At 39.8% G+C, this 12,491-nt stretch overlaps 1 protein-coding gene across 1 annotated transcript; it reads right to left on the bottom strand.

Moving 5' to 3' along the window:
- Positions 1 to 1,172: 1,172 nt before the first annotated feature.
- Positions 1,173 to 5,683, bottom strand: LOC147609425 (carbonic anhydrase 2-like). The gene is made up of 9 exons (XM_086787842.1): positions 5,546 to 5,683; positions 4,811 to 4,880; positions 4,447 to 4,614; positions 4,120 to 4,168; positions 3,855 to 3,974; positions 3,367 to 3,420; positions 3,182 to 3,270; positions 2,732 to 2,840; positions 1,173 to 1,463 (listed from the first exon to the last, which is right to left on the bottom strand). The coding sequence occupies exons 2-9, from the start codon at positions 4,873 to 4,875 to the stop codon at positions 1,299 to 1,301; spliced, it is 819 nt and encodes a 272-aa protein (XP_086643968.1). The 5' UTR covers positions 4,876 to 4,880; positions 5,546 to 5,683; the 3' UTR covers positions 1,173 to 1,298.
- Between the last annotated feature and the right edge of the window lie 6,808 nt (positions 5,684 to 12,491).

Genomic DNA, 12,491 nt, shown 5'->3' with positions numbered 1-12,491 from the left:
AGAGGTGAATATGTTCAAACATTCTTCTCTATATGAGGCTATTTCTCTTGCTCATGATGCACACATAATGGCACATTGATATCTCTTTCTAGTAAATCTTCACTTGAACTTTTTCCACTGATTACACATACACAAGCAAAAAGAGCACTTAGAAAAGAGCCAAGCACAAAGCACTTAGAAAAGAGCACATTGATATCTCTTTCTAGTGAATCTTCACTTGAAATTTTTCCATGATTACACAAGCAAAAAAGAGCACTTAGAAAAGAGCACAAAGCATACATGATTTATGTGATTGAGGTAGAGAAAGTAAATCAAACACTCATCCTACATGTGCTCCCTTGCACTTTCCATGTGCTTCCTTTTTTTACCTTTGACTTCACCTTTTATTACAAATGACCATACAAATCAACCTTTAACATTAGACCCTTAGTCCATTCCTTTTTCTAATGTGCATCATTCTTCTCTTGCTCATGTGACTCACTCCCTACCTTGTGCTCCATGGCACCACATTTCTCAGCACCCCCCCTTGGTGCCATAGTTCTAGGCTATTGCAAGGTGGTCGGATGCGAGGTTATGACAATTCCATCACCCGCCCTCATTTGTAACTTGGCTAGGTATCTCAAAGACGCTTTTGGCTTGGTTATGCCCTAGCTCAGAGGTTATTTTAGAGATGGTCGGGCCGGGTGTTTGGTTGATATGCCCTTTATCCTCCTCCAAAAAGTGTCTGGCTGATGTGTCGCTTTTAATTAAAAATAATAATAATGAAGGATGAATAGTGAATGATATTTTCTTCATTACTTAATTTTGAATGTGCTTGTGTGATGAGATACATTCGTGATACCACGTTACATTCTAGATACGCCAATTTTTATTGGGGAATTGGGGCAGGAGCTTCGACATGTGAAGGACAGTATTGGGAGAGACACATTTATTTGTGAATCATTTGGTGTTGTAGCCAATCATATAATTAACAAGACCGCATAGGGAAAGAGACATTTAATTGTGAATCATTTGGTGGTGTAACGAATCGTATAATTAACAAGACAAGCACAGGGAGAGGAGATACGTATATTTCTGAATCGTACATGATTACCAAATAAATTATACTTGAAAATTTATATAATTGACAAGACAGCAAAGAAGGGTAACCTTCTTTTTTGACTTTAGCAGAATTGAGAAATCGGCTTTGATTAGACAAGATTCATTGAATCTCGAAAGACACGCTGAGTACAAATTTTTGAGATTCTTGCCACACTTTAGAAAACAAGATAAAAGGCCGGCGGGGGGGGGGGATGAGTTTAGAAGGATTCGGGCTGGTCGAGCTTGTAATTGAGAGCCCAACGCTCGAAGGCTCCATTCACAAAATCAAAGTAGGCTCCGTGCAAGGCCAGCTTCTCCTGTTGCACTGCGTCCTTCACAAAGGGATATGTCATGCAATTCCAAAGGGACACGTTCACAGAGTCCTGGAAAAAAAGAAGAAAAAAAGGGGGAAATTTTTTTAATATACATTCTCACACTTCAAATTACAGTCCTGGAAAAAAGGAGAAAAAAGAATTATTAATATCAATTCTCACTCTTTACACACTTCAGTTAACCCATTGTCTCCTTGTTGGGGGCTTAGCCCCCTTGTTTCGTATCGACCCCTTTGTTTCACGAAAAACATTTATTTGAAGGTTTTTTTATATAGGTTTTAAGCAAAATATTATAACTAAAATATTTTAAAATTTGCAGGTTCTGATGACCTTCTACTTCAAAATTTTGAAGGCTATTTACCATTCACCTGACACTAAACCTTGATTTTTCGTAAACCTAGTACTAAGATTCTACCCCCTCCTTAGCACCCATGCCTCCCCAAAGTTTGGTACAAGGTCCTAATCTCTCACTCCCATAGTGGAAAGTGATGGTATGAAATCTCAATACGTTTGTCATATTTAAAAATAAAATATAAACCATTTGTTGCAAGATTTTTTTTTCTAGTCAACAGATATATTCTCGCTCAATCGCAAAATTCATATCATCGACGATGAAATTTTTGTCCATTTATATATAGAAAAAGGTGGAAAAAATGGTAGCCCATACCCTAGGAATTTTAGAATACCTTATATAAAAAAACAAAGCGGGGAAAATTTTAAGTCCACTCAATCACAAACTTTTACCTTCCACTAGGATTTTTTTAAAAATTGATTGCTTTTAAGGATAGAAAAAGGTGAAAAGTTCAAGATTAAAATATAGATTACACTATCCACGATTTTTTTATAGTTTTAAAAAAGAAAAAGATGGGAGCAATATGTAACTCACCATTTTTGCATTAAATTGGGATTTTTAAAAAATAATTTATAGATTTAAAAAAATGTGGAAAAAAATGTTTCAACTCAATTCCAAAAATCACCATGTTTTACATTGAACTAGGATAATAGGAATGCATATGGAAATTGCATCATTGAATCTTGATTTGTTAAGAGAGGAATTAAAAAGGGTAATTTTCACTTTGCTTGATTTTTGACGACACCCTGCCCTTCAAAATTGATGGGTTTGGTGAAATATAACAAGTTTTTCTTTATAGTGTAATTCTTACAAGCATTTAAAAATTTTGCAAATATTTTTAGGACCAAAATGCAAAAAAAAAAAACGAGTGCAAGTATTTTACTTCTACAAAAATACTCAAAAATGGGCATTTTGCCCGTCAAAGCGAGAACTTTTGTGAAGAGAGTCTAATTAAATGTTGACTGACCTTTACACAACAAGACCATTGGTCCTCGAATGAACAATCGGAGCTACACTTGGATTTGGTACTCTTGGAGGCGTGCTTGCCAATACTAATCCAGTCTTCTATGTACTCACTGTGCCCCCAAAAAAACAAAAACAAAAACAAATAAATTCAACAAACTCAAAGTAGCTATTCGGGGTTACTGACGAAAAATAATTAACTCAACTTGGCTATACAGTACCAAGGAAAAATTAAACAATAATTAAAGACACTTATTTTTTAAAACAGTACCATGGCACTACAAACTTCCTACGTGGGACATTCATCCCAAGGTAGATTCGCATCTTTTCAAAAATAACAAAAAAAGACACACACTTTTGATAAAAAGACACACACACATATATTTTCCAACGTAATAAATCTCTCTCACACACGCACACACACACACTTCAACACTAGAGTATGGTAGTGAACCTGAATTTGTTAGATCCATCCTCCTTCATGCCAAGCAAGGCCTTGATCCCACCACAACGGCTGTGCCCAATCACCATTATATGCTCCACCTGAGGGAGCAAACATGAATAAAAGTTAGCTCATCCTGCAAGATCTAGATTATTAGCTCGACTACACAAGAGCACATTACACGAACCCTAGGCTACCTTCAAATGCAGCACCGCATATTCGATGGCAGAGCCTGCCGAAGCATGACCGCTCTGCAAGCCAAATGTGAGGTTTAATGAGAGACCAACAAATGTGAGATTTAATGAAGGAATGAAATCCAAAGGTAGATATAGTCTGAGGGACATCTAATTAATCATGCCAATTAAGGAAGATGGATGTCTAAGCAATAACAAGTATATGAAATTAAATGGGAGGCATTAGGGGGACATTCGTTTAATCATTGCAATTAAGAAAGACCGGAATTAAAGATAAGAAAGGGGTGTAAGGGATGAATCATCATTAAAATAAAGGGGGTTTATAAGCAATAATAAGTAAGCAAACGAAATTAAATGGGAGATACACACTAGGACATTTATTTTGATGAGTCAATTAAGTTGAAGTTAAGAAGGGGTTTAAGGGATGAGTAATTGAAATAAAGGGGTATATAAAACTGAGGTGAGGTTTATATTTTTTTCCAGGAATTTACCCCTTTGGAGTGAGGGGGCACCAAGCTGGCCACGTTGCGCACGATGAAGGCCTCCCCGAGCTCAAGGCCAAGAATCACAGCTGGATCCACTCTAGAGTCGGAACATGCAATTATCATGAACTGCAGTAGAAAAAAAGGAAAAAACATGTTTTTTTTTAAAAAAGAAAAAAGAAAAAAGAAGAGTAATCTCTTGCATCTATATTTAGAAGCAAAATCAAATTTATTAAAAACAAAGTTTAATTAATAGCCCCACTTATTGGATTACCTTTGGGTGCTGAGATTCCGCCAATGCCTTGAACAAAGTCTGCTCTTTCCTGTGACACGAAAACGTCAAAAGCGCTACAGTTAAAAGTCAATTATGTAATTATGTAATCATATCCACATTTTGCTTCCAAAAGCGAAAGACTCGAAAAGTCGGATTAGTTGGTGAAATTGCACAAATTATAAGCCTCCATGCATGACCCAGATTCACTAAACGAAATAAGGGATGAAATCATATTAGTAGGACAAATAACAGATGCAGGTCACACTAGCGAGCAATTATCGTGGAGATTAGTGGAAATAATCACGGAGATACAGACAATTTAATTACTTGAAATGAGCCTTAAATTCCTGGAAACCCTTCTTGATCTTCTCGAGGGGCTGAAGCGCCACTTGGGCTACCGCCTTAGCCTCTTGCTCTACCTTGGCCTCCAGAGAGAGCTCCTTGGTCAGCTCTTCAATCTTCTTGGCGGCCACGGATTTCAGCTGAGGGCATTTCCTGCAACACAATAATTTCTGGATATGGTAAGCGTTACACCTTACAAACATCAAAATTTAATGCTACGCCTTGCAAAAATTCCCCCCCCCCCCCCCCCCCCCCCCCAAAAAAAAAAGCATGTGATCAAACCCCCTATATAAAATAATGGTCAGATCAACAAACCATAATTTAGCTTTGAAAACGTGGAGAGACCTACTTCAACACGTTGTTGAGCGCGTCCACGGCTTCCTCGTAGGCACCTTCGTTTTCAAAGCGACCCATTTTCTCTGATTGACCGAATAATTAAGCAGCAAACTAATTAGTAATGATCACCACGCATCCTCTAATCACAGGAGGAGAGTTTAATAAGGGAAATTCAAGCCCAAACTCCGCATCATACACTGCTAGCATCAAGAAGAAACGTCGCAAACTTTCATGGGCACAAAAAAAGTCAACCCTCGCTCAAACCTAATCCAATCTAGAATCATAGATTACAGAGCCAGATCGGGAAATCTACCAAGATTACATTAATAATTATATGCTAAGCTGGTAAAGGCAGTTGGCCGACTAACAAGAATTATAGTCGACGACCATGATAGCAGAAGAGCCTGACGAGGACACGAACACATACGGCCGGCAACAACAACAACATAGATAAACAGAAAACCCCACGAGCACCCGGTAGAAACAAAGGTAATCGAGACTAACAGACGAGACTAATGATAGGGTCCAAAAATCAAAAGCCAACAAAAAAGAGAGCTTCCTCTCCAACAGAATCAAAAGGAAAGAACCAGTCAATAATCTGATTGACTCAGAAACTTCCTCCAGTAGAATCAAAAGGAAAGAAGCAGTCAATAATTCAATTGCCTGAGAAACCCAATTAGGGAAGAGGAGACGAGGAGACTAGTGTGTGAGACAAAATTCTATCAATGGAGAAGGAAAGAAAGCATACCCTAATTTGTGAGGGATGGGGCTTGATAGAGCAGCAGAGTGTGCTACAATATGGCAAAGTGGGCTTGGAGTATAAGAAGAAAAAAAGGGGATGAAGGCTCGTCAAAGTGCTACCACAAGTATGCCATGCCTGTGGATAGTGAAAATAACCTTTCTTTATAGGAAGGTGGTGGTGGGCTTGACAAGTGGGAAGCTTTATCCACCCCACAAACGAGCGTTGAGGCCCTTCCTAAAATTCGACTCCATATCAGTGTTCGAAAAAAACTATTTTCTCAAAAAGTAAAAAACCTTCATCTAAAAATTGTGAAATTATTTATAAAGAAAATTTTCAAATTTTGAAGGTTTTTGTTCTACAACCCCTCAAAATATGCAGGTTTTTTGTACCCTTAAGTTTCAAATTTGAAGGTAATTTTAAAAATCTGCAAGTGCAAATTACACTATACCCGGGTTTTTTTCGAACACTGCTCCATATATTTACTAGACCCATGTGGCCCCCCATCCACATCCCACTACCCCAATCTTTAACCCCATATTACCAGACCAGTTTTTTCCGTATTGTTTTTAGAGGGGGTACTTTATAAATATTTAAAAAACTCTTAAAACTGCTAGTTTTTTTAACCCAAAATTACTCTACATGCACTGCATATTAATAGAAATTTTGAATTTAACCATAATATTGGTCTCTTTTCTTATCCTAGTCTCTCTCAAAAACACACGCTCTCACGCACACACACACACACACACACACACACTCACTTATGCACACACGCACATGCACATGCATGCACGCACACACACACACACACACACTCTCACACTCACTCACTCACTCACTCACTAACGAAGAGTTTTGTTATCGCTCCCTCCCAAAAAATAATCCCACACAGACACACACATACACCATGTTGTTACCTCAAAGGTGGTAAGTATTGATTCATATTAAACAATCGCTCCAAAAGTGTACTATGTAGGTAAGGCCCCAGGTCTATGATTGTGGTCTAACAAAATGTTGCTTTCACTTCCTAACACTATTTAACATGTTTAGCTCTCTCTCATGAGGTTGTATGTTTTATTTTTCTCAATTGTATTTAATGAAAGAAAAATCTATTATCATGTTTCTTCATGATATGTGGTCGTTTCTATCTACAATTCTTATCCTCTCTCTCTCTCTTTCTCTCTCTCTCTCTCTCTCAAAATATGGTCCATAAAATATGATCCATTACCTTGGCTGCACACATGTTATCATCATCCTCTCTCTCTCAATTCAACTCCACCCCACCTATCTTGTTTTATCTAGAATTTCAAACTATTTCATTCATGTGTCACCCTCACATCACACTCACCACAACTTTACCTTTCCTTCTTCCATGACTTCTTCACTTCTTTATCCATTCACTTTTCTTCAAAATTTTATAAGTATTCACTCACCCTCTCATTTCAAGAATTATTTAAAGGGTTCATATCTAGCTTGTCTAGGAAACAACACTTTGAAACAATCAACAAGCTTAAATTATCAATGAAAAAAAGAGGGTGTTATGAGTTCATTTGCTTTAATTAAAAAATTGAGTTCTTAATGTGGCTCTACAAGCCCACTACTCAAAAAGAGACATGGTCCTAAGGAACCACAAACATGTGCAAATGAGAAGTATCCACAAAAAGTAAGTCTACCCAATCAGCGCATACCTAAATTTGGTCTAGGTGTGAGCAAAGATTAGTTTTAGTGTTTAAATCTAAGTAGACTATCCAAAACCAATTCACTCTACATGTTTTCAATAGTGAATGATGAACTCTAACCTAGGTATAAATTCATGTGTATCTATTCATGAACCTTATAAATTATTCATGTTCAAACAAACTAGTAAAAGGCCAACATGATACTTTGTTTACTTTTTGTGAGCTTTTCGCAGTAGATGTTTACTTCTTGGTATATATTTTTTATACTTTGCAAGCTTTTGTTACTATATGTTTACTTCTTTGTTCATGTCATCAACACTATTTTTTATTACCTTTTCTTTTTTGTTTCGAGCCTTGTGGAGAAGTGAACATGAATCAAGTGCACATTGCCTATTTGTAGTGTTTATGTGTAAAGGATTTGCACAATTTAGATTACTTTTCAAGACTGCAAAATCTCTTAGTACCATTAGCACACGCTTACAAAGGCATCTCCCACAACAAGAGCATAACGAGGCCTTTTTGGCAAAGCTTTGTAAAAGATAGTCAAATTTTGAAGGGGAAAGTGATGGGCCTTGCTTAAAACATCAACATTTTGCAATGCTTTTACGAGCCTCCCTTAAGAAATGGTGTTAGTGATACATTTTTGATGTCTCCGCAAAAGCATCATAAAAGCATTGTAATTAGAAATGTATATGTGAAATCCTCAAATTTCTGCTAATCCTAACTTTAAAAGGTTACAATGTTGCATGCCTAGAGAGCAAAAAAGTTCCTTATCTACTAATTTTTATAACTTATATGCAACCCTTTTATAAATTTTGAAATGATAAAAGTAACCATTCTATAAATATATTTATTGTTTGGATTAAAAAACCCCTTATATCAAAATGCCTTCAGTTGAATGCGATGCTACTGTACATTTTTTTGTGAAACCCCCACCCCCTCACCTCCCCTGTTGAGATATCGAGCTCGTCTAGTGAGGCGGTGGCCACCACCACTGATGACCCGCCTGGGGGATAGGCCCCACACTTACACCACTGGCATGGTTGGTGAGATCATGGGAGATATGCGGCCAGTGGGGTGACAGGCTGTGTGACAGCCATTCTAGAGACTGGCATAGTTATAGCGCCAGCTCATTTAGTCGGGTTCACACTATAGAGAACCCGTGTATGTATTGGTTGAGTACCTTTCATATTATGTGTACTCTTATCTTGTATATGGTGTGTTGAGTGTTGAGTAGAGAAGAAGAAGATTTTCAGCCTCTCACCTTGTGTGTTCTCTATTAGGGTTTGTGAGTGTGTGTGTGTGTGCTTGCAAGAGCTCAAGCTCTCTTCCCCCCTGCATCTTTTCATGGTATCAGAGCCTGGTTCGTGCTAAGGGCTGACCTGAAGCAAGAGAACCACAGGAAGCGGTACGAGGGTAAGAGCTTCAACTACTCTTCCCTATTGTGTTGGTGACTACACCTTTGTCGGGAGCTCTACAGGAGGCACCGGCAAACGGTCTCTGATTGAGGAGCTTTCTTCACGGGAGTAAAGCTATAGGGCAACTATACATTCCTATCGGCCTGTCCTATCGGACTGAGATTTTATGGCCGAAAACGCGTTTCGGGCGCGTCTGGACCTCCGTTTTTCAGAAAGCAGGCGATTTCGAGCACTACGGGTAAGTCATCGATTCTCTGCAGAACTCTGTTTTAAGAACTGCAGGAAGACAGATTGACTGTGCAGACACTGTGGGTGCTGCAAAGAGGTCTACAGTTGCCATTGGGTGTATGTATGCACATTGAAGTCACTGGTTGTGACATTTGAGAGTACTACAGTACCGCTGTGCAGAAAATACAGCAGTTTGTGCAGAAAAACCAGAGTGCTGTTATGGTAAAATTGTGTATTTGGCAAGATGTCAAATGATGGGATAACTCAGATTGTGGCTGAGAAGCTTGATAAGAATAACTTCCATGCTTGGAGGTTCAGGTTGACGAATTTCCTGATGGGAAAGGGCTATTGGGACTACATAGAAGGTGAGCATGAAGAGGCACCGGAGATACCGGATATAAATCCGACTGCTGCAGATGTGAAACAGTTTAAAGACTGGAACCAAGGAGCCAGGAAGGTTATGTATTGGCTCTCCATTAGTATACAGGACGCCATGATTGGGCACATTCAGGATGCCAAGTCCCCCAAGGAGGCGTGGGACACCTTGGTAAAGCTTTATGAAACAAATACCAAGGCACGCAAGATACAGTTGAAGAATGAACTTCATACTGTGGAGAAAAAGAGCATGTCTGTGAATGACTATGCGTTGAAGATAAAGGGTATTGTGGAATCCCTTGCATCTATTGGTGTGTCAGTAGATGATGATGATAAGGTGGAGGTCTGTCTACGTGGTCTCGGGCCACAATACAAGGCGTTCAAGACGTCTATTCAGACTCGAGAAAACATTCCCAACTTTACAGATTTGGTGTCTATGCTGATTATCGAAGAGAAGAGCTTGGGTGAAGACCAACAATCTTCACAAAGCAAAAACAGTTCAGAGCAACAGGCCTTCTACACGAGTTCAGGAAGAGGACGAGGTAGAGGAGGCCGTGGACGCGGTCAAGGAGGTGGCCGAACAGGTAATCAGAATTATGGTCAGCAGCACCAACAACAACAATCCCAGAATCAACAACAACAACAACAACACGCAGGTGGAAGAGGCAAATTCACAGGCAGGGGAAGTCAAAGAGGCCGTGGAAATTGGCAAAGGCAATATAATGATACACGTGAATGCTATTATTGTGGTAAGCCTGGACATGTGCAGGCAGAATGTTATAAAGAAGCAGGCTGACATGCAAAATGGGAAAGTGCAGCAAAACAACTATGCATCCTCAAGTAGAAATAATGAGGATAATGAAAGGTTGTTTGTTATGCAGCATGTCGTGAATGCCATGTCTGAAAATGTTGATGCAGCACAAAAAGATAATGTATGGTATGTGGATTCAGGCGCTTCGAACCACATGACGAGTCATGGGGAGTGGTTCAAGGAGATGAAAAACCCGGAAAGACCAAGTTTTGTGGAAACAAGGGATGACACTGCTCATCCAATTGCCCATGTTGGAGATGTGCCATTGTCTATGCAGGATGGCAAAGTGAAGTACCTTGCAGATGTACTTCATGTACCAAACATAACAAAGAATCTGGTTTCAGTTGGCCAGATGATTGAGCAGGGTTTGCAGGTTCGGTTTAACCCTGATGGGTGTTATGTTGAAGATTTTAAAGACAAGTGCAGGTTGGTTGCAAAAGGCAACAGAGTGGGCAGAATGTTTACATTGAATGTAGACATGCCTGAAATGAGTGCTGCGATGTTTGCAAATGGTTCAGGAGTTGTTGCAGACACAGACATATGGCATAAAAGAATTGGACATGTAAATGTGCAGAGATTGAAGTCTATGCAAACAAAAGGAATTGTGACAGGGCTGCCAAAATTTAAAGTGGAAGGTATGCAGAAAATATGTGAAGCATGCCAATTTGGGAAGCAAACAAAGCATGTGTTTCCACGTAACAGATATGTGAGCAGAAATGCACTAGATGTTGTGCATTCAGATGTATGGGGTCCTACGAAGACCATATCTATGGGAGGCTGCAGGTATTATGTGACTTTCATTGATGACCACACAAGGAAAGTGTGGGTATATTTCATGAAAGAGAAGAGTGAGGTGTTCACTCACTTTCAGAATTTCAGAGTTTTGGTTGAAAAGCAAACAGGGAAATATGTGAAGTGCCTAAGGTCAGATGGAGGGGGAGAATACTTCTCCAATGAGTTCTCTGAATTTTTGAAGAAGAATGGTATTCGGAGACAGTTCACATGCAGATACACTCCGCAGCAAAATGGAGTTGCTGAGCGAAAAAACAGGCACATTGCTGATATTACGCGAGCATTGATGGAAGAGAAGAATATGCCGCATTGCTATTGGGCTGAGGCTGTTTCTACAGCAGTATACATCATGAACAGGACTCCCCAACTGCAGCCATACATGATGTAACTCCAGAGGAGAGGTTTACTGGCAGAAAACCAGATTTGTCTCATCTGAAAGTCTTTGGATGCATTGCATATGTGCATGTGCCAGATGAGCGATGTTGCAGCCACCTGGTTATGAGGATGTGGGTCACCCCGAGCATGTTTGCAGGTTGAAGAAAGCCTTGTATGGCTTAAAACAAGCACCAAGAGCATGGTCTGACAAGATTTCTGAGTATCTTGTCACTATTGGCTTTCATGTAGCCAATGCAGATTTCTCGCTGTATGTGAGACATGGTGATAGAGGAGTTGTGCTTGTTGTCATCTATGTAGATGACTTGATCATTACGGGGGACCATGATGCAGAGATCTTTGATGTAAAGATCTTGCTTAGACAGAAGTTCGAGATGAAGGATCTGGGAGAGCTCAGATATTTCTTGGGCATTGAAGTGATTAGGTCACCACATGGTATTGGATTACTGCAGCGACAGTACGGCTTGGACATGTTGTCCAAGTATGGTATGATAGGATGTAAGCCTATTTCTGTGCCATTGGATCAGAATGGCAAGTTGAGTGCAGATTCAGGAGAGATCTTGGAGGACCCTACTATGTATAGGCGCATAGTAGGAAGTTTGATATACATGACGATCACCAGACCAGATTTGAGCTATGCTGTTGGGTTGGTGAGTCAGTTTATGCAGGTTCCATAGAAACCACATTTGGATGCAGTGAGATGCATACTGAGGTATGTGAAGTCTACTTTGCATTGTGGACTATTCTATGAGACTGGGACAGAGATATGTGTACATGGGTACACAGATGCAGATTGGGCTGGTAGTATCTCAGATAGAAGATCTACCAGTGGATTCATGTTTTCTTTGGGGAGTGCTGCTGTGACTTGGAGCAGCAAGAAGCAGCCTACGGTTGCTCTATCGAGTACAGAGGCCGAGTACAGAGGAGTTGCTATGGCAGCATGTGAAGTAGCTTGGTTGAGGAAGCTACTTGCAGATTTGGGTCTATCAGTGGATAGACAAGTTGTCATTTTCTGTGACAACATTAGCAGTATACAGTTGGCCAGGAACCCAGTCTTTCATGCTCGTACGAAGCACATAGAGGTCCACTACCACTTCGTCAGAGAGAAGGTCTTGGTAGGAGATCTTGACCTTGTTTATGTCAGCACAGAGGATCAGGTAGCTTACATTTTCACCAAAGCATTGGGTACAGAGAAGCTCCGCAGATTCAGGGCTTCGCTTGGTGTACATGAGATGGAGTTGAGCTCGAGGGGGAGT

This window comes from Cibotium barometz, chromosome 51 (assembly GCF_041138505.1).
Source record: "Cibotium barometz isolate CiBa-2024 chromosome 51, ASM4113850v1, whole genome shotgun sequence".
Classification (NCBI taxonomy): Eukaryota; Viridiplantae; Streptophyta; class Polypodiopsida; order Cyatheales; family Cibotiaceae; genus Cibotium; species Cibotium barometz.
Note: the sequence above shows the minus strand (reverse complement) of the source record. Positions and strands in the feature narration are given on the sequence as shown.

Excerpts from the sequence above, each read along its gene's own strand:
- LOC147609425 (XM_086787842.1), bottom strand. The coding sequence starts at position 4,875 with ATGGGTCGCTTTGAAAACGAAGGTGCCTACGAGGAAGCCGTGGACGCG. Across the intron at positions 4,615-4,810 it reads GCGCTCAACAACGTGTTGAA|GAAATGCCCTCAGCTGAAAT; the intron begins GTAGGTCTCTCC and ends ATTGTGTTGCAG. Across the intron at positions 4,169-4,446 it reads GAATTTAAGGCTCATTTCAA|GAAAGAGCAGACTTTGTTCA; the intron begins GTAATTAAATTG and ends TTCGTGTCACAG.